Raw genomic sequence first — 24,730 nt, 5'->3', positions numbered from 1 at the left:
CATTAGTCTGCACTACATCATCTACCTAATAGACCTCTAATGCATTCAGACAGTAATACCCCCACTAATCCCTTTGTTAATGTCCAAGGGCCAAGCTGCACCTCCTATGGATTACATAACTCATGTCTCCTCATATCTCCCTGTTAAAAGCATCCTGATCCTCCTAGTTGCCAAGTGGGCTAACAGTGTAACACACCTTCAGTGCTAGGGTCCATGTTACATGCAATGCAGCCAGATCTATGACTGATTAGATGGGTGCACTCATTTATCTAACAACCTGCATCATATCATAAACTGATGGGATATTAGTGAGTGACATCATCAAATGTGTGCATAATGGTTCTACTTAGTTAGCTCCCAAATTGTTCTTGACCACCACGGGACCTGGCCAGGAAAAAAACTCTGTGCCCTAGTTACACGGACATAAGCAACTCTTTGCAATCTGATCAGGGCAATAAGTGAGGCTAGAACTGAGACAGGGTAAAATAAATAAAAGGTATGGTTAGTTTCCTTCTTCACAAGGGGAAGCCAACCACAGTCTATAAAATTGTCTGTGACATTTACCCTCTGAACAGTGGAGCTGAAGTGTTTTGAGAACGGCATAAAACCATTTATTCAACAAATGTATGGCAGGAAACATTTGTTAGGCCGTTGTGATTGAAGAAGTGTAAAAGCTCATGTTATATTATCCAAAGTAAAGGTATAGGCAAAATGTAGAGAGAGTAGAGAGAGAACGATAGAAAAATGGAGAAAGGCTGAACTAGACTAGAGTGAAAATGAAGAGTTTGACATTAAACAGACATCAGCCCAAACAGCAACAACAATGATGTTCCTCCCCAAAGCCCCTCACTGCCACACAGAGCAGAGCGCTAGCTGGTAATTAATGCAGCTTGGGGAAGCAGCTCAGATTAGCGCCTGATTTTTGTCATTGAAAATACTGGGGAATGTCACAGAGCAGGCTCCAGTGCAGCGCTAGGCTAGGCAAGGCAAGGCAATGCTATGCTTCTGTAGGATATGCTATGCTAGCCAATGCTACTGTAGGCAACGCTATGATACAGTAGGCTACACAATGCTATGCTAGTCACCCAGATAGCACTGTTAGCACCGTCACTCCACCTCAGCCTCAATGTCAGCTACAGTCTGTGGTAGAGGGAGGCTGCCTTCCTCTGACAAATATTTACTTTTCAGGCTAAACATATTAGCTTAATTGGCTGGCAGCTTGTTGTCGTCTAGGCTCACAGGCCAAAGTTTCAGCTAACATGGAAATGGCATTACTGTGACTTCTGGAATCGGGGGAAGCATAATTGGTTTCAATCTTCTCGGCTTGTTCGCTGAATATTAGTCACCACAATGTTGCATTACCTACGCAAACAGATTGCTAATAAATGCCCTTGTAGGCTATTTCCACATCTCCATATGCCCCATTTTCATGGAAATTATTTTCATTCCTGATGCCATTTCCCCATATTGGGATTCCATTTAGGACTGGTGAATTTCATTCAGCTGCATTCGAGGCATGCAACATGTTGTAATGAGAATGTAAGCAATGTCTTGTTATTCTTCCTGCAGATCGCACTGCCAGCAAAGCAGCTAACTTACAGTTCATGACTAGGCAGCTTGTGTGGTAAAAGGCTGAGGAAGAGAGCAACCTGGTCCAGTAGCTGTTACATATGTTCTCTTTAGCTCCTAATACTGTGGTCATAGCGATCCCCTTTAGTCCCTACAGTGGTTACAGCTAACCGCTTTGGATTTGAAAAAGGTATACCATGCTAAGACGTACTTCTGTATGGAGCTAAATCCTCTATACATTCCAGCCAGATGTGCAATTCTTTCAAACTAAACCATACAATAGCTCAGAACAAGCCGTACAACTCATCTGTCAAATGGAGCTAGAGTGATATGTTTGTGGACTTAATGAACAATGTGCTGTCGTACATTTGGACACACAGGCTTAGAGAAAAATTGCAGTTTTAGGAAATGATGGAAGAGGTGAAGCGAATGAACCCATCAATGGAGAGGATTTCGATATTAATCCTCAACCTTAACTGGTCCCTTTTTGATGTAGCATTCAGTCTTGATTTGAAGTTTGAGTTTAATCGGGGGCAATTAAGGGGAATTACATAAAGTAAGGTATCTTGGCCAACATGAGCTCATAAAAACCCCTTTTCACCCTCTTTCAGTTTCACTTAACATGTTTTGCCTCTCCCTGCAACAAAAGTGCCCACATTGCTTTCCGATATTTCACAAAAGAAACCAAGCAATTCTCCATTTTCCCCTCTCCCTGAGGCTTAGCCTAACTCAGCTTCCCCATCGTCGACTACACGAGCGGAACAATGGCAAAGGTTCTTAGGACCACTTGAGAACACTAGATACCACTCCAGATACATGAAACCAAATGAGAGCAGTTCCTGGATCAGCTCAATAGAGAACCATTAATGAAAAGGTCAGCAGGATTGACAACAGTGAGGCACACGCAGTGCTACGATTGACTGATACTGATGATTTGAGCTTTTGGCCTCTGGTGAAACAGCACATTAACAACTGAGACCATGTCTAATGTCTTACCTACTGATTATAATGTAGAAGATACAAGGTTGTGAATTATCAGTTATTTAGGCCTACATATTTGACAAATTAAAATGACATGTAACTACAGGCCTGAGTTCAGTTTAGATCCGAGTTCAAGGGTAACCTGGCTCCCCTCTCATAAAGCTAAAAAAAGGACCCCACATCGGAGCGTACTCAAACACACCATATGAAAAAAGCATCACTGAGTATACCAAACATTAGGAATGCCTTCCTGTTCTAATTAGAATCTCAAAATGGTAAGTACCCTATATCAGCCCATCGAATCCAAACAGTTTTATCAGTCTACTCTGGCCTACTTGGAGTCACTTACAGTGACAGCGTGCGTAATTGTAACTGCTGAATGGCATTCAATATCTGGGAAAAAATCCACATACTTTGGCAAGGGGAGAAATGTCACCATGGAACATTTCTTCACTTCACTGTCAATGGCCGACACCATGAACAAAGTGAGTCAGGAGTTCCCTCCCTCTACACAAAATAAGGCACCTGCACAGCCGCTGTACGACACAACGGTGCTGAAGAATGATAAGACGACAGAGACACAATAAAGAGAACCAGAGACTATATTACGCACTACAGACACACACGATGTAAGCACAAGCTGACAAGAATTGACTGCTGTCATATCGATGCTTATATTCATTATAATGCCATTTTTGCTTTGTGATGATTTTCACTATTTATCAAGGCAACTTGGCACTTATAAATGATGTTTAGGCTACGGATGTTTTCATCATTTGACCACGCATCTTGCTGACCGTATGTCTTGGTGTATTTATTTTATCATTATACAAATAAGCTGTTACCGTGATCCAACACATATGGTTTCTGTTTCATAGTTGTAACAAAGGCACTCCACAAATAACATTGATTGAACACTTGAATTTTGGCGTTTTTTGTTTTTACATATAGCCTACAGTAACATAAACTAATTAAAATGCTATTGTGTTATTTTAAATCAAATAAATATCGTAGTCTAATGTTACCCAAGGCCTTCATAAACACAACCAAATGATTATTTTTGCAATAGCATACATGAAACATATTAAACATTGTTAGAATGTTGCAGTCAGAATGACTGCTCATTAGCTTGAAGGGGGGTCCCCTCGAGGCCTAGCTGTTCTAGTGTTAAAACTTCCTCAGCCATCATATCCCTGGACCAACAGGGGGCATTTTCCCTCTCCAGTTTCCCCCTTTATGTGTCATGACAGCTTTATGAAGTGGATGGCTAGAATCCTATTAAAACAAGCTTTAACTAGGGCTTGTACTCACAAAGTTTCTCAGAGTAATAGTGCTGGCCTAGGATCAGGTCACCCCTCATATTCATTATGATTTAAAAGGCTAAACTGATCCAAGATCAGTACTCCAACTCTGAGATGCTTTGTTTAGATCCACTATGAAACATTCTAGAGGAGAATCATTAGACCCTGAGACAGCGTGGTTAAGACTTACTGGGTCTGGGGACGACAGGGATCAATGATCATTGACGTAGCATGGAAGCTCCAGAAAGCTCTAGAAAATTGAATATGTTGCTCAGTTCATGTGGTCGGCGGAAGATCAACAGTAAATGGTGTAAGGGAAATCCAGCTTACCGTGAAGTGCCCTGCGTGCAGATGTGGGATATTTTGCGGATGTCATGTTTTCACAGAGACTCACATTGACTAGAGAGAGGGATTTTCTCATGGTACTGATCATGAGTAGAGCGCTAAACCCTCATGAACTCACTTCTCAGGAGCATAAGCCGAAAGGGATTCTCCTTAATTTATGTAGTCCACGTACCATAAAAAGAGTTCGATTCACTTTATTTACCGTAAAAGCTGCTGTTAGAGAAGGCAGCTGAATAGCAGCATGATATGCTGTAGCCGCCTTACCTACACTTCAATACTTTATTTAAAGCTACAACATGTCACTTTTTGGGCGACCCGACCAAATTCACAGAGAAATGTGTGTTATAGACCTGTCATTCTCATTGAAAGCAAGTCTAAGAAGTGGTAAATACAGTATCAGTCAAAAGTTTGGACACACCTACTCATTCCAGGGTTTTTCTTTATTTTTACTATTTTCCACATTGTAGAAAAATAGTGAAGCCATCAAAACTATGAAATAACACATATGGAATTATGTAGTAACCAAACAAGTGTTAAACAAATCAAAATATATTTTATATTTGAGATTCTTCAAAGTAGCCACCCTTTGCCTTGATGACAGCTTTGCACAATCTTGGCATTCTCTCAACCAGCTTCACCTGGAATGCTTTTCCAACAGTCTTGAAGGAGTTCTTCTTAAAAGTTAATTTGTGGAATTTCTTTCCTTCTTAATGCGTTTGAGCCAATCACTTGTGTTGTGACAAGGTAGGGGTGGTATACAGAAGATAGCCCTATTTGGTAAAAGACCAAGTCCAAATTATGGCAAGAACAGCTCAAATAAGCAAAGAGAAACGACAGTACATCATTACTTTAAGACATGAAGGTCAGTCAATCCGGAAAATTTCAAGAACTTTGAAAGTTTCTTCAAGTGGAGTCGAAAAACCATCAAGCGCTGTGATGAAACAGGAAAGGAAGACCCAGAGTTACCTCTGCTGCAGAGGATAAATTCATTAGAGTTAACTGCACCTCAGATTGCAGCTCAAATAAATGCTTCACAGAGTTCAAGTAACAGACACATCTCAACATCAACTGTTCAGTGGAGACTGCGTGAATCAGGCCTTCATGGTCGAATTGCTGCAAAGAAACCCCTACTAAAGGACACCAATAAGAAGAAGAGACTTGCTTGGGCCAAGAAACACGAGCAATGGACATTAGACCGGTGGAAATCTGTCCTTTGGTCTGATGAGTTCAAATTTGAGATTTTTGGTTACAACCACCGTGTCTTTGTGAGACGCAGAGTAGGTGAGTGGATGATCTCTGCATGTGTGGTTCCCACCGTGAAGTATGGAGGAGGAGGTGTGATGGTGTGGGGGTGCTTTGCTGGTGACACTATCTGTGATTGATTTAGAATTCAAGGCAAACTTAACCAGAATGGCTACTACAGCATTCTGCAGCGATACACCATCCCATCTGGTTTGCGCTTAATGGGACTATCATTTGTTTTTCAACAGGACAATGACCCAACACACCTCCAGGCTGTGTAAGGGCTTTTTGACCAAGAAGGAGAGTGATGGAGTGCTGCATCAAATGACCTGGCCTCCACAATCACCCGACCTCAACCCAATTGAGATGGTTTGTGATGAGTTGGACCGCAGAGTGAAAGAAAAGCAGCCAAGAGTGTGCAAAGCTGTCATCAAGGCAAAGGGTGGCTACTTTGAAGAATCTAAAATCTTAAATATATTTTGATTTGTTTAACACTTTTCTGGTTACTACACGATTCCATATGTGTTATTTCATAGTTTTGATGTCTTCACTATTCTTCTACAATGTAGAAAATAGTAAAAATAAAGAAAAACCCTTGAATGAGTAGGTGTCCAAACTTTTGACTGGTACTGTACGTTCTATGTAAGCTATTTCTATGCTTCCCGTTCTTAAGTTTAGTTTTTACTTTTGGTTTCATACACCAGCTTCAAACAGCTGAAAATACAATATTTTTGGTTATGGAAAATATATTTCACAGCAGTTCAGATGGTACAGTGATTCGCTACACAACGACTGCTTGTTTTGTCACAAACTGAAATTAGGCGAACTATTCAAATTTGAGCAACCAGGAAATGGAGGAGCGATTTCTACATTTTGCATCTTTAAAGAAAGCCATTTTACTTACAAACGTCACAACATTTAGACCCAAGGCAGAGCTTTTGAACGAAGGAGTGAGGTAAGGTCATGTTATGTGAATTATGGCTCAAGTGACAGTTGCAAATACAGTAGCTATAGCACCCATTAGCGCTTTCTATAGAAAGCCTATGGATCTAGAAGATAAGAGGTGTTGACATTGGCTTTATCCAGGTTACAATGATGTGTCTGTCTCCCTAGTTGCCAATATGTGGAGTGTCTCTGTTCTATTTACCCTAGAGTCATTTTGCTCCACAAACACAACATTAGTACAAGCACAGACCATGTAAACATAAATTGGATGACACCTTCAATGTGCAATGCATCTCTTTGTCAGGCACAACACAATACTGGTGAGCAATAAGCAAAAAAGCATGACAAATTAATAGATTCTTCGATGTCTGTCATCTTGGTATCTGAAAGTAATTTTTAGGCTATAAGCTAGCAGTTCAAAACAACTTAATATAATAGTTTGACAATTTAAAGACGCACTATGCAGAAATCGCTACGCCATTTCCTGGTTGCTAAAATTCTAATATTTCGCCTAATTTCAGTTTGTGACAAAACAAGCAAGTATAGTGTAGAGATTCATTGTACCATCTAAACCACTGTGAAATATATTTTCCATAACCAAAAATACTGTATTTTCAGCTGCTTGAAGCTGCTGTACAAAACTGAAAGTAAAAGACGCAAAAACGAAACTTAAGAACAGGAAGCATAGAAAAATGTGCACATAAAAAGAGATCTACCGCTTCTCAGACTTGCTTTCAATGAGAATGACAGATCTATAACTCACATTTCTATGTGAATTTTGTCGGCTCACCCAAAACAATACATATTGCAGCTTTAAAAAGTACAATTTAATACGTATTTGATTACAGATTCTTAATCTGGCTATATTTAAGCAATAAGGCATGAGAACCTGTGGATTATCGTGAATAACACACAGTTTAGGTCTGATGCGGAACAATAATGAACAAGGACCCTGGCAAATCAGGACACATGACATAGTCAACACTCCCATTCATCCTGTATGCTTATGCTTTCCCTCCCACTGGCATAGCTGTGTGTTGTCAACCTGATTATGTTATGACCAGCCTGCCAAGTCATAACCGTATAACAGAAGAAGCCCTAAGGTCCCCCAGAAAACATAGCCCAGAGCTAGCAGCCTCTTTCCTTTGGGATGTGAGCTGCACTGTCCAGATAGATCTGCTCAATGGACAAGGCAACAAGATCAAAGGACCTGGCTCCAAGGATTAGAGTAGGGGAAAGCTTCCGTCACTTTGCTAGTGGAAAAATATAGTCCAGCAAAGGTAGCTTTTCATCTGGTGTATGACATCATCTGGTGTATGATGCCAGAAGTAACACTGTCAATATTATTCTTAGAGTAGGAGTAGCGGGAGTACAAAGCATACTGTGGAGTACACAGTGGAGATAGTCCCAAGGGCCTTAAGTCTGTATTCTCCTCCCTTCTCCCTTTCTGTCGCTTATTCCTCCTTTTTCCATCACTCGCTCTCTGAGAAGAAAAGTATGTGAACAAGAACCTGTTATACTTGATTTCAGGCTGACAACCAAGAGAAAAGTGATTCTGAACAACTCAAATGTTCTGCCTTTTTCAGCAAGGGTTGCCATCAAAGCTCTGGCTGTCTTCTTTGTTTGATTGCTTGCCTAGTCACTTCAAAGCCCCATACTGCGAAACCGGCTTGGATCAATCATGCAATCAGTAAGTAAACAAGGATTTATTATCCCATGCCATACAGGTGTCAGTGGATGTATTTCCAACCATGCAGGAATTCTCTGGCGAACAAGATTTGAATGAATGTGTAGCTCTCATAAGGAAAATAGGATGGACAGCAAGCACAGAGGCAGAGAATGAAGCTCTCAGTCCATTGGTTCATGATTATGTTCATCATGCACTTTATACAGAGATTTATTGGGTGATCTGAAATACAGTCTCTCCATCAACACATCTGGCCATGTTTGGCATGCAAAACGGCTACATTTCACTGCCACTCGAATATTCACATACCCTGTTCACATATCAAACAACATTTCCCAAACACACTAAGCCAGAGGCTTCTAGTGAATTAATAATTCAGCATGAACGGATGGGTTTCATTTCGATGCGGTACAGCTACATTGTCGAAAACAAGAACAGAGGTTTTCAGGGAAATCCAAAATGGCCGTTTGTCTTGTAAGGTAACTTCTGGTCAGTGTGGGTAGCTGGGTATCGCTCCAACTCTCCGGGGATCCCCCATCACAGCATGGTGCTGCCTGTCTGGTTTAGCTTAAAGGCACACAGCGGTAGTTTTGACACATCTGGGATGTTTTGAAGGGATCTCCGCCTCTCCGCCCATGCAGGCTTTCCCCATGTCCCCCTGGCCATAAAGACGACAGACAGACAGACACAGGAGCTCTGTTGGATCTAAAGCCATAATCCACCCACACAGCCCTGGAAATGGCCTGGATTAACCAGTGGCGATGGTAAGTAATTTACAAAGTGACACAGGCATCCTGGCTACTAATGCATGGGCCAAATGACACTGGCTTGGCTGTAGCCTGGCTCAGCCCATTCGGGTATGCTTATGGCCTATTTGACTTTAGTATGTAGAAAATAAATGATGTCGCTGCCTCGCTTTCAAACCAAAGTATTATGTTATTAGAATGTCCATAGAGGTCTACAGCATTTTAATAATGCCCGGCACTAAAGTGAGTTGTGGTGAGTTGATGAATAGATATAGTCCATATAAAGCATTTTAATGGCCGGCACTAAAGTAAGTTGTGGTTGAGGGGTTTCATATAGGCCTAGATATCCAGCTGTTGTACTGTAGTAGCTCTCAGGGTAATGGACGTAATGGAGGTTCGCTCTGTTCTGTTCTAGGTTCTATGTGGCCTACAGTGGATGGAGGATCCAGAGGCTGTACCAAGGGAAGGTTTAGGGGGTTAAGCGGTTTTACTCCCGGGGCCAGCATATTCACATCATCCCTTTAATCTGCCTGGTTACCCCTGCCATCAGAGTGGATTGGATGACTAACCCCATAGACAGACACACACACAGACACACACAAGCTCTACTAGCAAGTCCTCTCTGTATTCTCTCTCACCATTGTGATGAGCAGCAGCTAAAATTCAAATCATCAGCTTGGGTATAATTCAAGGTCATGATCTCAGCTTTCAGAGTACATAAGAATTTCCCTTAGGATGCTGTGGAATGGAGAGAATGCGGAGCGAGAATGGGGGAGAAGGGGTGGTTAGATCTGCTCTACCCAAGGCAGAGTGCACTGTAGCGGCCAAGCTCTCTGGCACTCAGCCCAGGGGAGGGGAGCCCTATTGTGAAAGCCCCAATCCACAGCCTCCGTGGCGATGCGCTTGCTCCACCACAGCCTAAAGGCATAGCCCAGGGAAATGTGTTTGGCATTCCACTGCACCAGCTAAGTTACATAACCCTGGTTGGTTGACACAGTTGTCCTTTGCCTGTCGACTGGTGTCAACAGTGGGTTTGTTTATGACAAATTCTCCCTCTAACCCTGCCTCACTGACTGGTACCAACACTGTCCATTAAAAGGTGATTTCAGGTGGATATTGCAATAAAGCCACCACATGTCCTTAAGGAAGAGATGGTATTCATTATACAGTATATGAGACCTAGTAAACACAGGGGAAATATGGCAGGGGAAGTGTATATGGAATACTACAGAGCATTTACAATGAAGACAGCACCATGGAAAGATAATGGAACCATAACCCATTGAGGATTGATGGTACCATAAACAAGTTTTCATGGAAGTAAACCTCCATCTATGTAGCAGACGCTTTCACATAATTGGAGTGATGCCAATGATTATGCAACACGTCAGAGCATAGCAGCACACATTCTGGTAGTCACTCTTCTTGGTCTAAACATTTGTAAACTCTATATTAACAAAGTGTTGGTGATTTAAAAAAATAACTGTACCTTGCAGAAGTACAGGCAGAGTACAGGTACAGCCTAAGTTAAGCATAGAGAAGCTGATAGATACAACAGGACCAACTAGTTACATGAGGTGAGCTGAAGTTCCCCCTAACAAACTACCTACCTACCTACCTACCTAGCTATGTAAGCCATAAAGGTTTTTGGATACTAAGGAACGGTTTCTCGGACCCAGACTAGGCCTAGTCCTGGACTAAATAGCACTTTCGATGGAGAATCTCCATTGAGAATGATTTAAATCCAGAACTAGACCTAATTTGCCTCTCTGAAACTAGTCGTTACAGCAACAGAAAGCGAGACTAGCTCAGAAATGTACTGCTGAGAACCATCTCCAAAACAGGAGAAGGCAGATGGAGTCCTCGGTACCTATGGGAGATGGGAGGACTGGAATACACACCTGCTGGACTGCGGGAGCAAGTAAGGACACAGGTTAGAGTTTACCTTTCCATCCTCTGTCAAAACAGGATGTGCACAAGGATTCCCTTAGCACTGTCTAAACAAGCCCGGAGCACAGGAGCGTGATCTGAGAGCGGGTTGAGAGGCCACTGTTCATCAAAGGGAGGGGAGGGAGGTTCCAGGGAACTGGAGGGAGTGTGTTTTCACGTCTCCTCTGGGTCAATGTTTGGTTTGAACATGGTTAAGTATGAAAAAAATAATGTATGCACACACTAACTGTTAAGTCGCTGGATAACAGCGTCTGCTAAATGACTAAAATGTAAATGTTAAGCATGTCCGCAAACACAATGAAAGTGAACAGAGACACACAGGCTTGGTTTGTCTGTGGTACTCTGTGTGACAAATATCCTGGTTATTGATTTTATTAAGTTGTTTTGAATAGAGAAAACAGGACTTTGATGAAACCTTTTATATGTATATATGCAGAATACATGTTCAGGTATTTCATAACATGTTGTGTCTGGACTGATCTAACCCAATTTTACTGTTTAAGTTCAAACAAGAGAGAAAAAGACTCCATTTTGTTGAGCCATCACCATTACACTGTCCATCCACATATCTCATTCATGTTCCCTACATGTCCATAGACATAGAAACATCGCTCTGCTCCTACCGCTCCCTTGGGAGATTGGTCTCTGCTCCTCTCACACCAAGAAACCTATTAATCCTCCACTCTCACCAACAACAGACCATTGGAAGGCATCGGGTAAAATCCATTACCACCTGTCAAAGAAGACGGCCCCATTCAACCGTTCCATCAACCCTTCAAACCATCAATGGCCTTCCACAAAGACACTATTCCCTGGGCTCCATTTCTCCATCCATATTCCAACCATAATGGAAGAGAAGGTAGTCGTAGAGAGAGAAACACTTAAAAGCCCATCTGAGGTTGGTCGTTTTGAAGCCAATGGTTGGTTTCAATATGTGCTATCAATGTACAGTGGGGAAAAAAAGTATTTAGTCAGCCACCAATTGTGCAAGTTCTCCCACTTAAAAAGATGAGAGGCCTGTAATTTTCATCATAGGTACACGTCAACTATGACAGACAAAATGAGAAAAAATAATACAGAAAATCACATTGTAGGATTTTTAATGAATTTATTTGCAAATTATGGTGGAAAATAAGTATTTGGTCAATAACAAAAGTTTCTCAATAATTTGTTATATACCCTTTGTTGGCAATGACACAGGTCAAACGTTTTCTGTAAGTCTTCACAAGGTTTTCACACACTGTTGCTGGTATTTTGGCCCATTCCTCCATGCAGATCTCCTCTAGAGCAGTGATGTTTTGGGGCTGTCGCTGGGCAACACAGACTTTCAACTCCCTCCAAAGATTTTCTATGGGGTTGAGATCTGGAGACTGGCTAGGCCACTCCAGGACCTTGAAATGCTTCTTACGAAGCCACTCCTTCATTGCCCGGGCGGTGTGTTTGGGATCATTGTCATGCTGAAAGACCCAGCCACGTTTCATCTTCAATGCCCTTGCTGATGGAAGGAGGTTTTCACTCAAAATCTCACGATACATGGCCCCATTCATTCTTTCCTTTACACGGATCAGTCGTCCTGGTCCCTTTGCAGAAAAACAGCCCCAAAGCATGATGTTTCCACCCCCATGATTCACAGTAGGTATGGTGTTCTTTGGATGCAACTCAGCATTCTTTGTCCTCCAAACACGACGAGTTGAGTTTTTATCAAAAAGTTCTATTTTGGTTTCATCTGACCATATGACATTCTCCCAATCCTCTTCTGGATCATCCAAATGCACTCTAGCAAACTTCAGACGGGCCTGGACATGTACTGGCTTAAGCAGGGGGACACGTCTGGCACTGCAGGATTTGAGTCCCTGGCGGCGTAGTGTGTTACTGATGGTAGGCTTTGTTACTTTGGTCCCAGCTCTCTGCAGGTCATTCACTAGGTCCCCCCGTGTGGTTCTGGGATTTTTGCTCACCGTTCTTGTGATCATTTTGACCCCACGGGGTGAGATCTTGCGTGGAGCCCCAGATCGAGGGAGATTATCAGTGGCCTTGTATGTCTTCCATTTCCTAATAATTGCTCCCACAGTTGATTTCTTTAAACCAAGCTGCTTACCTATTGCAGATTCAGTCTTCCCAGCCTGGTGCAGGTCTACAATTTTGTTTCTGGTGTCCTTTGACAGCTCTTTGGTCTTGGCCATAGTGGAGTTTGGAGTGTGACTGTTTGAGGTTGTGGACAGGTGTCTTTTATACTGATAACAAGTTCAAACAGGTGCCATTAATACAGGTAACGAGTGGAGGACAGAGGAGCCTCTTAAAGAAGAAGTTACAGGTCTGTGAGAGCCAGAAATCTTGCTTGTTTGTAGGTGACCAAATACTTATTTTCCACCATAATTTGCTAATAAATTCATAAAAAATCCTACAATGTGATTTTCTGGAAAAAAAATGCTAAATTTGTCTGTCATAGTTGACGTGTACATATGATGAAAATTACAGGCCTCTCTCATCTTTTTAAGTGGGAGAACTTGCACAATTGGTGGCTGACTAAATACTTTTTTCCCCCACTGTATGGACAAGCCTGCCAAGAGATTATGTAAAATCTAAAAGCAGTGGACTTCTCAATGGTAATTCTATTTTAGAATCAATTGACATACGCTTAAGTACAGTATATGATGTGTGTAGATGTGCTTAAATGTTAATTGGGCCAATAACCATCAATAGAATGCTTATGCTAACTCCTCCATTCACTATTAGTGGTAATACTAACATTCTTACTATTTGGACGAAAGACTGCTATCATGTTTTAATGATACAGTTTAGAGAGGCTGGGTGTGGAGCCATGCACAAGTTTACAATATGGCAACAGCAATTCCAAAGTAATTGGGATATTAATACAAACGCCTGCAGGTTAACTTGTGGAATTAGATTCTACAGAAACAGGATTGCCTGAGGGTAACAAGAATTGGCACAGATACCATCTCACATGGTGACTACTTGTACTTGGGTAAACATGAGGGCTTGTTCCCCCCTCACCTTTACTTTGGTGGTATTTAATCAACCTTATAATTGGCGAGGGCGAGTAACATGGTAGTGACACAACAGCACAGCTCAACTGTGACCGTGAGGTGAGGTGTCGGTTTACAAATAACGGAAAATACTTGTTGAGTGTTAGCTAGTGGATATGATATCTCTCTTGGCAAAGGCTTCTGACAACTCGTCAAGCTCTATGTAGTAATAATAATAAATAATAATAATATGCCATTTAGCAGACACTTTTATCCAAAGCGACTTACAGTCATGTGTGCATACATTTTTATGTATGGGTGGTCCCAGGGATCGAACCCACTACCCTGGCGTTACAAGTGCCATGCTCTACCAATTGAGCTATAGAGGACCACAGTGTCTGGGGATTCCCATAACAAAACGATAGGAAGAGATCTTAATATTAATGTTGCTCTAGATAGACTAGATATGAATAGACTAGATATGAAATAATCCATGTGGGATTGGTAGCTAATGGTTTGACACAAGCTAATTTTAATGTCTCGAACGCAATGATTTAACAAATTGTTGGAAACACAGATACTGTATGTCAAGTTCACATTTGAACACCAACAAATTCATTAATTCCAGTCCAGACAGACATTTTCAAATTCCATTAAATCGAATGTAACTTCATTTCAGGCCAGCACAGAAAGACCACTAGAATAGGCTTATCATGTCTTTACTCAATAGAAGCCTCCCTGCTTGTTGACTTGAGCCTCCCCATTTCCAAGGAGCCCGTTAATAATTGATGAGAGGACAGGTATTTTTAAGTGGGACCTTCATCTTTTGAATAGCAGGGCCGTTACCTCCTCGCCTTCATCTTGATACGGCGGCCATTCTTTATTTAGAAGTAGACCTAGGAACAGATTTATAATAGGGGGAAATGCTGTGCTTTCCAGAGTGGCTGTAAAACCACTGCTACCAGTTCTCTGCATAAGTATATGTAATGGATACAGAAGAGCAGCTAGCACCTACACAGTGTTGCTGACATCTCTAATGCTGTAATGCATATCTATAGTCTAACTCTAATGCTCTGAACGCAGGGGTTTTGTTTAGGTCTTTAATAGTGCACTGTGATTTCTACATGACAAGTAGAGATTATAACAGTAACGAGCGATGCAAGGACAGAACCCAGAGAGAGAAGACAAGACAGAGACAAAAGGAGCTTAACCGATGGTGCTTTGGCATACACATAAAAACATGTCAGGATGTCATCACTGCAGCACCTAGCCCTGACTTGATAACGAGCAGGCTTTCCCATCAAATATTCAAGTGCCAGCAAACACTCGGAGCCTCTGAGCAAAGTGCATCGCACCTCCAAGACACCAAGATCACATACAAGTGGAGGAGTGTCTTTATCGATCGCAGTTACTAAGCCCTGGAAGACAGGCTCCACACACATAATCGACAAATACGTAGATAGATGCATGATGTCCAACACACATTCGTACGTATGGAGACATACAATTTACGATACACACATGCATGTAGGAACCTGAACACACACACACAAGTATATACACACTCACTCCACAACAATAAAAGTGGACTTATTCCAGACCAAGAGCCTTCTGAACCACAAAGAGATCAAAAAGCCCTCTCTGGCGAGTGTTTATCCTCGTACTCCAGCAAATGGACGTCTTTTGCTGCCATTTAACAGTGGCTCTCAGAAGACATCCTTTCAGAAAATCTCTCATTCAACCAACGGCTCAATGATCACAGGTTAATATCATCCTGGCTGGCTGAAGCAGCAGCACTTACCATGAGGCAGGGACTCTCACCACTGGCTGGCAAGATCAACACTTTCCACATTACACTATCATTCATGTTCAGAGAATAGCATATATCCAAGGGGGACACCACTTAAGCGCAAATCAACATGCTTAACTGGCATTCAACCGTTATCGTTGTTAATGAAGTGTTTGCTCCTTATGAAAACGTCCTGCTTTGCTCACACTCTCAGTTCGCTTTGATCTTCTAGAGAAAGGACGAGAGCGGGTATTTCTCAGCTATTACGCCAGTTCATTGGAAGTGCAGCCATGCAGGCGAAGCTTACAAAGAATAGGAAAATGTCTGAAACCAACAAAATAACAACTTTACCAGCGAACCAGCATTTCTCTCTCTGGCCGCCAAGCTAATTGACAGCTTTAGACTTGCTTCACTATAAGAAATGTTGGACAGATCAAGACAGCAGATAACGTAATGATCCATTTCCTCTTTGATGACTCCAGTAAAATGATGAGTTACTGTTGTTTCTCTTTTCTGCATGAGAACGGTCTAGTGATATCAGACACATTAAATATTACATTGACATTTTAGTCATTTAGCGGACAGTTTTATTCATAGTGGCTTACAATCAGATTTACAATCAAGGACTTACAACAACAATCTCTAAGCACCACAATTGTACACTATTAAACTATATTTAAGTCAGGCCACAATGTTTTAGAACCCAAAATAAACATCTGGCTAGTGAAAACTTGGCTTGAGTTACTGGAGCGTTATTTTCACTAAATGTCTACGACAACACGTTACCTTTTTAAAATAATTGCCATCTGACTGTATAAAACTGAATCTGAATACATAAATATACACTGAGTGTACAAAACATTAGGAATACCTGCTCCTTCCATGACATAGACTGACCAGGTGAATACAGGTGAAAGCTATGATCCATTATTGATGTCACTTGTTAAATCCACTTCAAATCGGTGTAGATGAAGGGGAGGAGACAGGTTAAAGAATGATTTTTAAGCCTTGAGACAATTGAGACATGGATTGTGTATGCATGCCAGTCAGAGGGTGAATGGGCAAGACAAAATATTTAAGTGCCTTTGAACAGGGTATGATAGTAGGTGCCAGGCGCACTGATTTGAGTGTGTCAAGAACTGCATCTCTGCTGGGTTTTTCATGCTCAACAGTTTCCTGTGTGTATCAAGAATGGTCCACCACCCAACTGTGGGAAGCATTGGAGTAAACATGGGCTAGCATTCCTGTGGAACGCTTGACACCTTGTAGAGTCCATGTCACGACGAATTGAGGCTGTTCTGAGGGCAAAGGGGGGTTTCAACTCAATATTAGGAAGGTGTTCCTAATGTTTTGTACACTCTGTGTATGTACAGTATATATAGCCTATATTATAACCTTTATCAACAGCTTAGAAACCCTTTATAAATCCTTAGTAACTGGTACCTTGATACAACATTCTCTTGAGACAAAAGTTTGCCTTTTCTCAGCACGAGCACATAGCCTAGTAACCTACATTCTTCAGGTTTGAGTAATGCACTGACCTACAGTACTCTACAGATGGGAATCAGTAAACAAGAAGTTTGAGATTATTGATGGCACTAACGAGACTTGGCAAACTACAGATGAATACCATTAACCCCTCAGACCTAGCCTAGCTAAAGCACAAGCAGATTCAGCTGCCAGGCTACGGTACACCATTCTGCATCCCAAATGGCACCCTATTCCCTATGTAGTGCAGTACTTTTGACAGGGGACAATAGGGCTTTGGTTTTGTAAAGAAAACCTCTGGGTAGTCATATTTCTGTTTCCTTTACCAGGCCTATTTGAACTCTGGCATCCATGAGATTGCCGTGTGTGATTTGATTTCATGTCAGTCCAGTTAGTCAGCTGGGAATAATACTATCCATTAAACATTTATCAAATAGTCCCCAAAACATCTAGGTCCGTCTTTCCAAGAGCTGAGGAGTGCATTGTAAATGTTCTCACTTTGATATCATAAATAACCATCTTTTTTTAAATCTCAGACACTCAATTTTTCACACAGACAACCACTAAATGTCAAGATATTCCCTAGTATTAGCTGCATAAATCCAATTAAGATGATTTAAGTCTCAAAGGGCACTTGAAGAAACTCCTGAGACTCAAACAAAATCAATCAGAAAGTAAAGAAAGTTCTCTACGTTGAGAGTCATTGGCTTATTAAAAATGTATAAAAAACTTTTTTTTAAGAACTGCTTCAAACGACTGAAAATGGTAATGAGATTGGAAAACGGTCGGAAACAGAAAACAGTCACAACATCAATCCATGCCATTTCTGTGAGTGATTAGACCTTCTGAGTGCTTTGTCACAGATACTTTAACCATTCTGTTCTGTTATTTACGACTTCATATTCCAGAGTGTGTGTAAGGAAGGCATCATACTCAAACGGCACAGACAAATGTAGGTCTCCCGGCAATGTTCCTCCAAAAAATTAGGCACTGAGCAAATTTAAGGTCTGCTGAGCGCAAACTTGAAGGTTGTGAAAATTTGGTGCAACTTCCGGCGCGTGTTTACTGTGAACACTGAGGCTGTACCTGCTTTAAGTTACAGTTTTAACAGTGGCCAATAGGCTACTGTGGCTATTTGATCATAATATAAGCCTACCAGATTGGCCTACCATCAAAAACAATGGAGAAAAATCCATCCCATAACATTTTAACATAGAAATAGCTGTTCTATCATTAAGCCTACAGTAGCAGGCAATGTGTTGTTCAATGTAGGCCTACATTCCATGAGATCTTTGAGGAAAAAACCCTGCAGGGCTTGACATTAACCTCTTTATCCACTTGTCCTTCAGACAAGGAGGTGACTAAACATGTTGTGTTATTGTGTTTTTTGATTGAAGAAACCACTTTACAAAATACAATTCATTATTATTCCTATACCATTATTACAGAGGATCGGACAAATGATGCTACGCTCTGTCTATTGGCTACTTAGCTTATTCAAGACCGTCTAAATACAACACTGCCCTTTAAGTTATAAAAAAAGACTGATGTGCAGTCTGATGGGAGCTGCCTGTGCATGCAGTTTAGAGGGAACATTGCCTACCGGTATATCTCAAACTCTTTAAAAGGTAAGTGACTCCAACAAAAAAATGTAACATTATTTAGTCAATGCAAGTCAAATGGACTGGTCCTCTTGAATTAATGCAGTACACACACAACTCTGCACGAATGAGTATACACTGCATGGTGGACTGGAGCTTAGTGAATGGACGTCAATCAATTTGATTTTACCTTGGCACTGGAATCCTTGCTTTCCAAATCCCCTGTGAAAAGAGAGAAGGGAGGAATTAAATAACAAATAGCATTAAACAGACAGATACACACAAACAAACATGTTTGCAATATCAAGCAGACAGCAGTAGTCTCCATATTTCTCTGTAGCTAGCAATAAATGGTCTTGGAAACAACACACCCCCTTGAAAAGAGGAAGGTTGGTCAACATGGGTGCGTCTTCAACCAGTCTACATCCCGAATAGTTACCACTTGTTCCTTGTGAGACTATATTTCGTTGGCAGTAAGTTATTTCAATATTTATCAAAAACAAGAGGACTATGAGAAATACAACTTTTACCATTTGTAACAAACATTTAAGTAGCCGCGCTATCGGCTGTCAGTCAAAATGTTCATTGTATCTAGCCCACTGTAGGCAGACCGGATTCATTTACTTTGGGCTTGCATTTCGAGGCACATTATAGGCAAAAGTTGGCTTTAAAATGTCCAGCTTTGGCGTGGAAGACAAAAAATTCCATTAAGAAAATTATACGTAACGGTGCAGCACAGTTAACTTTAACTGGTTGAGAAGACAGCGGAGTTCTCCAAAATGTTCAACAGGCAGAAGCCGTCTGGAGAGGAAAAGCGCTTACCAGATAAAGTCAGTGCAGTGGCTACAAAAAGTCGGCTGCTTGAAGAACCTTGCAGTGAATTTGTGGTCCTTCACTTCATGGACGTTCTTCTGCCTCAAAGCTCCTTTACGAGCGAACCCTTTCGCGACGTCCCCGGTCCCCTCGTTGAATTGCGTGACATCAGCCATAGCCAAAAAGAAATGTTATTCCTCTCTATCCTATGTATATGCTTATTCAATCCAACGTATAACCTTTTCACGCACACTGTATTTAGCCACTGAACAGGCGGTCAGACTGTAACTGGAGACACTGTACTATCTATGGGCTATCGCTACAACTACTTTTACTGACAGCTCCACACTGAGCGCTTTGCTTCCTTCTTTCACTTCAGCTGACGTCACCACAATTAATCGCCTGGTGGGAGGGCTACTGTCTGTTGGAATTTGGAAGATTGGAGCGTCATCCAGTGGTGTAAAAGATACTGGTACATTTTTGGGTAAAACTATTTATTTGAAGAGTAACTACATATCAGTCATATCATAGGAGTTCCTGCACCTACATTAAAATGAGTACCGGCACCTATTCCACCCAAGTCAAGCACTGATCATAGTCATAAACATTTAATCTATTCTGAATGTGTTATGTGTGGCTTATTATTTGTTCTGAAACCTTTAGGGACAGTTCGGAATTTACTGCGGGGGAGGGGGGGTTCCAACTCAAGGTGTCATAAAACATTTTTGACACCTCTCCCGAATGTTACAATTATTTTCACATGACCCTCCCCTAATGTTTATGACCACAAATAACAATAACTGTACTGCCCTACAAAGGCAAAACACTGTATAAAAAAAAAAAATGTACTGCAAAATCTGACTTCAAAGTATTTTTCTGTCTAGACAGACAGCGATTTCTGAGACTCCATGATATATTCTGATCAACTGGCTTGTTCTTCTGTCAGGAAACTAAATACCACATTAATCAGATAATACCTGGCCATTACAACAGACCAAATTCGTAGTTGGTGCATTTTGCCTTTTGAGGGCAGTGTAGCGACCCTGTGTTCATAAACGTGGATATCGACTTTGCCATTTCAGCATGCTTTTGTGGCACAGTCGATGCCATGCAGGGCTACGGCCAGAAGGTTGAGGGTTCGCCGACCACCACGGACAAACCCACTTTCCCTTCCTATTTCATTAGGCCTACACTATGATCAGAGCCAGCTGCAGACAAGATCAGCTAGCGGGAAATCTGATTTTAAAAATGTTGATGCTATATTTATAATTATAAAAAATATATGCAACAGATGTATTTATTTATATTTCACCAACAGGTTTCTGTGTCAATGCACCACACAACCAATAAACAAAGCAGACCGACTTCAGGCGCTTTAATATCATGGTTTGAGTTTTCAACACCACAATAAATAGACCATGTCAATTCCGACAAACAGGAAATACATCCCTCCCTACCTTGTAGGCTTACCCAGTATCGAAGGCTTGGTGTGACAATCTCCGAATGTCATTAAACCTTTTTGGTGTTTTGTAACAGATGTCTCTTTCCATTCATCAATTGGCCGCCGCACAGTTTGGATTGATTGATTTATTTGATTTGTCAGTTAAAAATGTATTTCCATTGTGGTCCCTATTTTTTACATAAATACATAAATACATAGATACATACAGTACATACACATACATAGATACATACAGTACATACACATACATATATACATACAGTACATACACATACATAGATACAGTGAGGGAAAAAAGCATTTGATCCCCTGCTGATTTTGTACGTTTGCCCACTGACAAAGACATGATCAGTCTATAATTTTAATGGTAGGTTTATTTGAACAGTGAGAGACAGAATAACAACAAAAACATCCAGAAAAATGCATGTCAAAAATGTTATAAATTGATTTGCATTTTAATGAGGGAAATAAGTATTTGACCCCTCTGCAAAACATGACTTAGTACTTTGTGGCAAAACCATTGTTGGCAATCACAGAGGTCAGACGTTTCTTGTAGTTGGCCACCAGGTTTGCACACATCTCAGGAGGGATTTTGTCCCACTCCTCTTTGCAGATCTTCTCCAAGTCATTAAGGTTTCGAGGCTGACGTTTGGCAACTCAAACCTTCAGCTCCCTCCACAGATTTTCTATGGGATTAAGGTCTGGAGACTGGCTAGGCCACTCCAGGACCTTAATGTGCTTCTTCTTGAGCCACTCCTTTGTTGCCTTGGCCGTGTGTTTTGGGTCATTGTCATGCTGGAATACCCATCCACGACTCATTTTCAATGCCCTGGCTGAGGGAAGGAGGTTCTCACCCAAGATTTGACGGTACATGGCCCCATCCATCGTCCCTTTGATGCGGTGAAGTTGTCCTGTCCCCTTAGCAGAAAAACAACCCCAAAGCATAATGTTTCCACTTCCATGTTTGACGGTGGGGATGGTGTTCTTGGGGTCATAGGCAGCATTCCTCCTCCTCCAAACACGGCGAGTTGAGTTGATGCCAAAGAGCTCGATTTTGGTCTCATCTGTCCACAACACTTTCACCCAGTTCTCCTCTGAATCATTCATATGTTCATTGGCAAACTTCAGACGGGCCTGTATATGTGCTTTCTTGAGCAGGGGGACCTTGCGGGCGCTGCAGGATTTCAGTCCTTCACGGCGTAGTGTGTTACCAATTGTTTTCTTGGTGACTATGGTCCCAGATGCCTTGAGATCATTGACAAGATCCTCCCGTGTAGGTCTCGGCTGATTCCTCACCGTTCTCATGATCATTGCAACTCCACGAGGTGAGATCTTGCATGGAGCCCCAGGCCGAGGGAGATTGACAGTTATTTTGTGTTTCTTCCATTTGCGAATAATTGCACCAACTGTTGTCACCTTCTCACCAAGCTGCTTGGCGATGGTATTGTAGCCCATTCCAGCCTTGTGTAGTTATACAATCTTGTCCCTGACATACTTGGAGAGCTCTTTGGTCTTGGCCATGGTGGAGAGTTTGGAATCTGATTGATTGATTGCTTCTGTGGACAGGTGTCTTTTATACAGGTAACAAACTGAGATTATGAGCACTCCCTTTAAGAGTGTGCTCCTAATCTCAGCTCGTTATCTGTATAAAAGACACCTGGGAGCCAGAAATCTTTCTGATTGAGAGGGTCAAATACTTAATTTCCCTCATTAAAATGCAAATCAATTTATAACATTTTTGACAGGCGTTTTTCTGGATTTTTTTGTTCTTATTCTGTCTCTCACTGTTCAAATAAACCTACCATTAAAATTATAGACTGATCATGTCTTTGTCAGTGGGCAAACGTACAAAATCAGCAGGGGATCAAATACTTTTTTCCGCCAAATTATTTCTTATACAGCCAACCAAAACAGAGTTCGCTCTCAGCGACTTCGGGACCTGAGCGAATCCATAGCCACATTGGATGAGAAGTATGCCACGGTTCCTTCCTCTGATCTGCATAAAGAGCGCCAACTACTCCAATCTGAATTTGATGAGCTTTCTACCAGGCAAGCTGAACAGCTACTCTTGCGAGCTCGGTACAGAGTGTATGAACAAGGCGACAAGGCCAGTAAACTCCTTGCACATCAGATCCGTAAATCTGAGGCCTCACGTTTAATCCCACAAATAAGGACCCCGTCTGGTGCCACCACAGTTATACATAAAGAGATCAATGATCAATTCAAACAATTTTATTCTGCGCTATACACCTCTGAATCCCCTCAAGACCCTTTGCTGATTGATTCCTTCTTTAATGGCCTGAATATGCCTTCAATTGATACAGACACCCATGACTATCTAGAAGAAGAATTTACACCTGAGGAGATTGCAACAGCAGTGTCCGCAATGAAAAGCGGTAAATCACCGGGTCCGGATGGTTTTCCAACCAAATTTTATAGGACGTTTTCTGGTCTGCTTTGCCCATTCTTGTCTCGACTATTTGCAGAGTGCCTTAATACCTCAAAGCTACCGCCTAGTCTTTATCAAGCTTCAATTTCATTACTATTAAAGAAAAACAAAGACCCTCTGGAATGTGGATCCTTTCGCCCAATCTCGCTTTTAAACTGTGATTACAAAATCCTAGCCAAGCTTTTAGCCATCCGTATGGAAGGCTCGCTGCATCAAGTAATACACTCTGACCAGACTGGCTTTGTGAGAAATAGGCATTTGTTTTTCAATATTAGGCGCCTTATGAATATACTGTACTCCCCTGCGTCGGAGGACCCAGAGGTGGTGGTCTCACTTGATGCAGAAAAAGCGTTTGACCGCGTTGAGTGGGATTACCTAACAGCCACCCTTTATAGATTTGGCTTTGGCCCCAAATTCATTGCGTGGATAAAGATTCTTTATTTTTTCCCCATGGCTTCGGTACGGACTAACAACTTGTCCTCTGACTATTTTCCCTTGCACCGCGGATCCAGACAGGGCTGTCCACTCTCCCCCTTGTTGTTTGCTTTGGCAATCGAACCTCTCGCCATTGCATTACGCTCTAATGATGCCATTCAAGGAATAATCCGGACGGGCTCAGAGCAGAAAGTCTCGCTATATGCGGATGACCTCCTTTTGTTTATCTCTAACCCTGATACCTCATTGCCACGCGCCTTATCTGTTCTTAAAAGGTTTGGATCAATCTCAGGGTACAAGCTGAATCTAGGCAAGAGTGAGCTTTTTCCTGTAAACAAGGCTGCTTTAAAGTGCTCTTTTACAAGCTCTCAGTTTAGGATTGTCCGGGATCAATTCACCTACTTGGGAGTCAAAGTGACAAGGAAATATTCAAATCTGTTTCAGGAAAACTTGGTTGCTCTAGCAGACAGTTTGAAACAATCTTTTGCTTTTTGGAATGCGCTACCTCTTTCTCTTATCGGAAGGATTAATGTCATTAAAATGAGTGTGTTGCCCAAATTTCTATATTTATTTCAATGTCTACCCATTTTTATTCCAAAATCCTTTTTTATTTCACTGGATCAAACATTCATGCATTTTATTTGGGATGGCAAGGTACCACGGATTGGTAGGAAACATTTACAGAAGCCTAAGTCATTGGGGGGTTTAGCTCTACCAAATTTTCAGACATACTATTGGGCTGCAAATTTCAGAGCCCTTCTGTACTGGCTGCAGACTGATCCTACTGGCCCTAGACCAATCTGGGTCCAGATGGAGTCTGAATCGTGTAAACCTGCTGCACTTTCTTCTGTGTTGTGCTCGTCTCTCCCAGTGTCCCTAGGCAAAAGGTGTGTCAACCCAATTGTAAAGCAGTCTCTTAAAATTTGGAATCAGTTCCGCT

At 41.7% G+C, this 24,730-nt stretch overlaps 1 protein-coding gene across 1 annotated transcript in view; it reads right to left on the bottom strand.

Moving 5' to 3' along the window:
• The window catches only part of LOC311113461 (protein kinase C alpha type-like), a 193,323-nt gene extending 173,568 nt beyond the window's left edge, over positions 1-19,755 (bottom strand). Inside the window, 2 exon segments of the mRNA XM_084156682.1 lie at positions 18,822-18,853; positions 19,454-19,755. Coding sequence (XP_084012808.1) covers positions 18,822-18,853; positions 19,454-19,620 — 199 coding nt within the window. The 5' untranslated portion in view covers positions 19,621-19,755.
• Between the last annotated feature and the right edge of the window lie 4,975 nt (positions 19,756-24,730).

This window comes from Coregonus lavaretus (genome assembly GCF_964263955.1).
Source record: "Coregonus lavaretus genome assembly, chromosome: 40".
Lineage (NCBI taxonomy): Eukaryota > Metazoa > Chordata > Actinopteri > Salmoniformes > Salmonidae > Coregonus > Coregonus lavaretus.
Note: the sequence above shows the minus strand (reverse complement) of the source record. Positions and strands in the feature narration are given on the sequence as shown.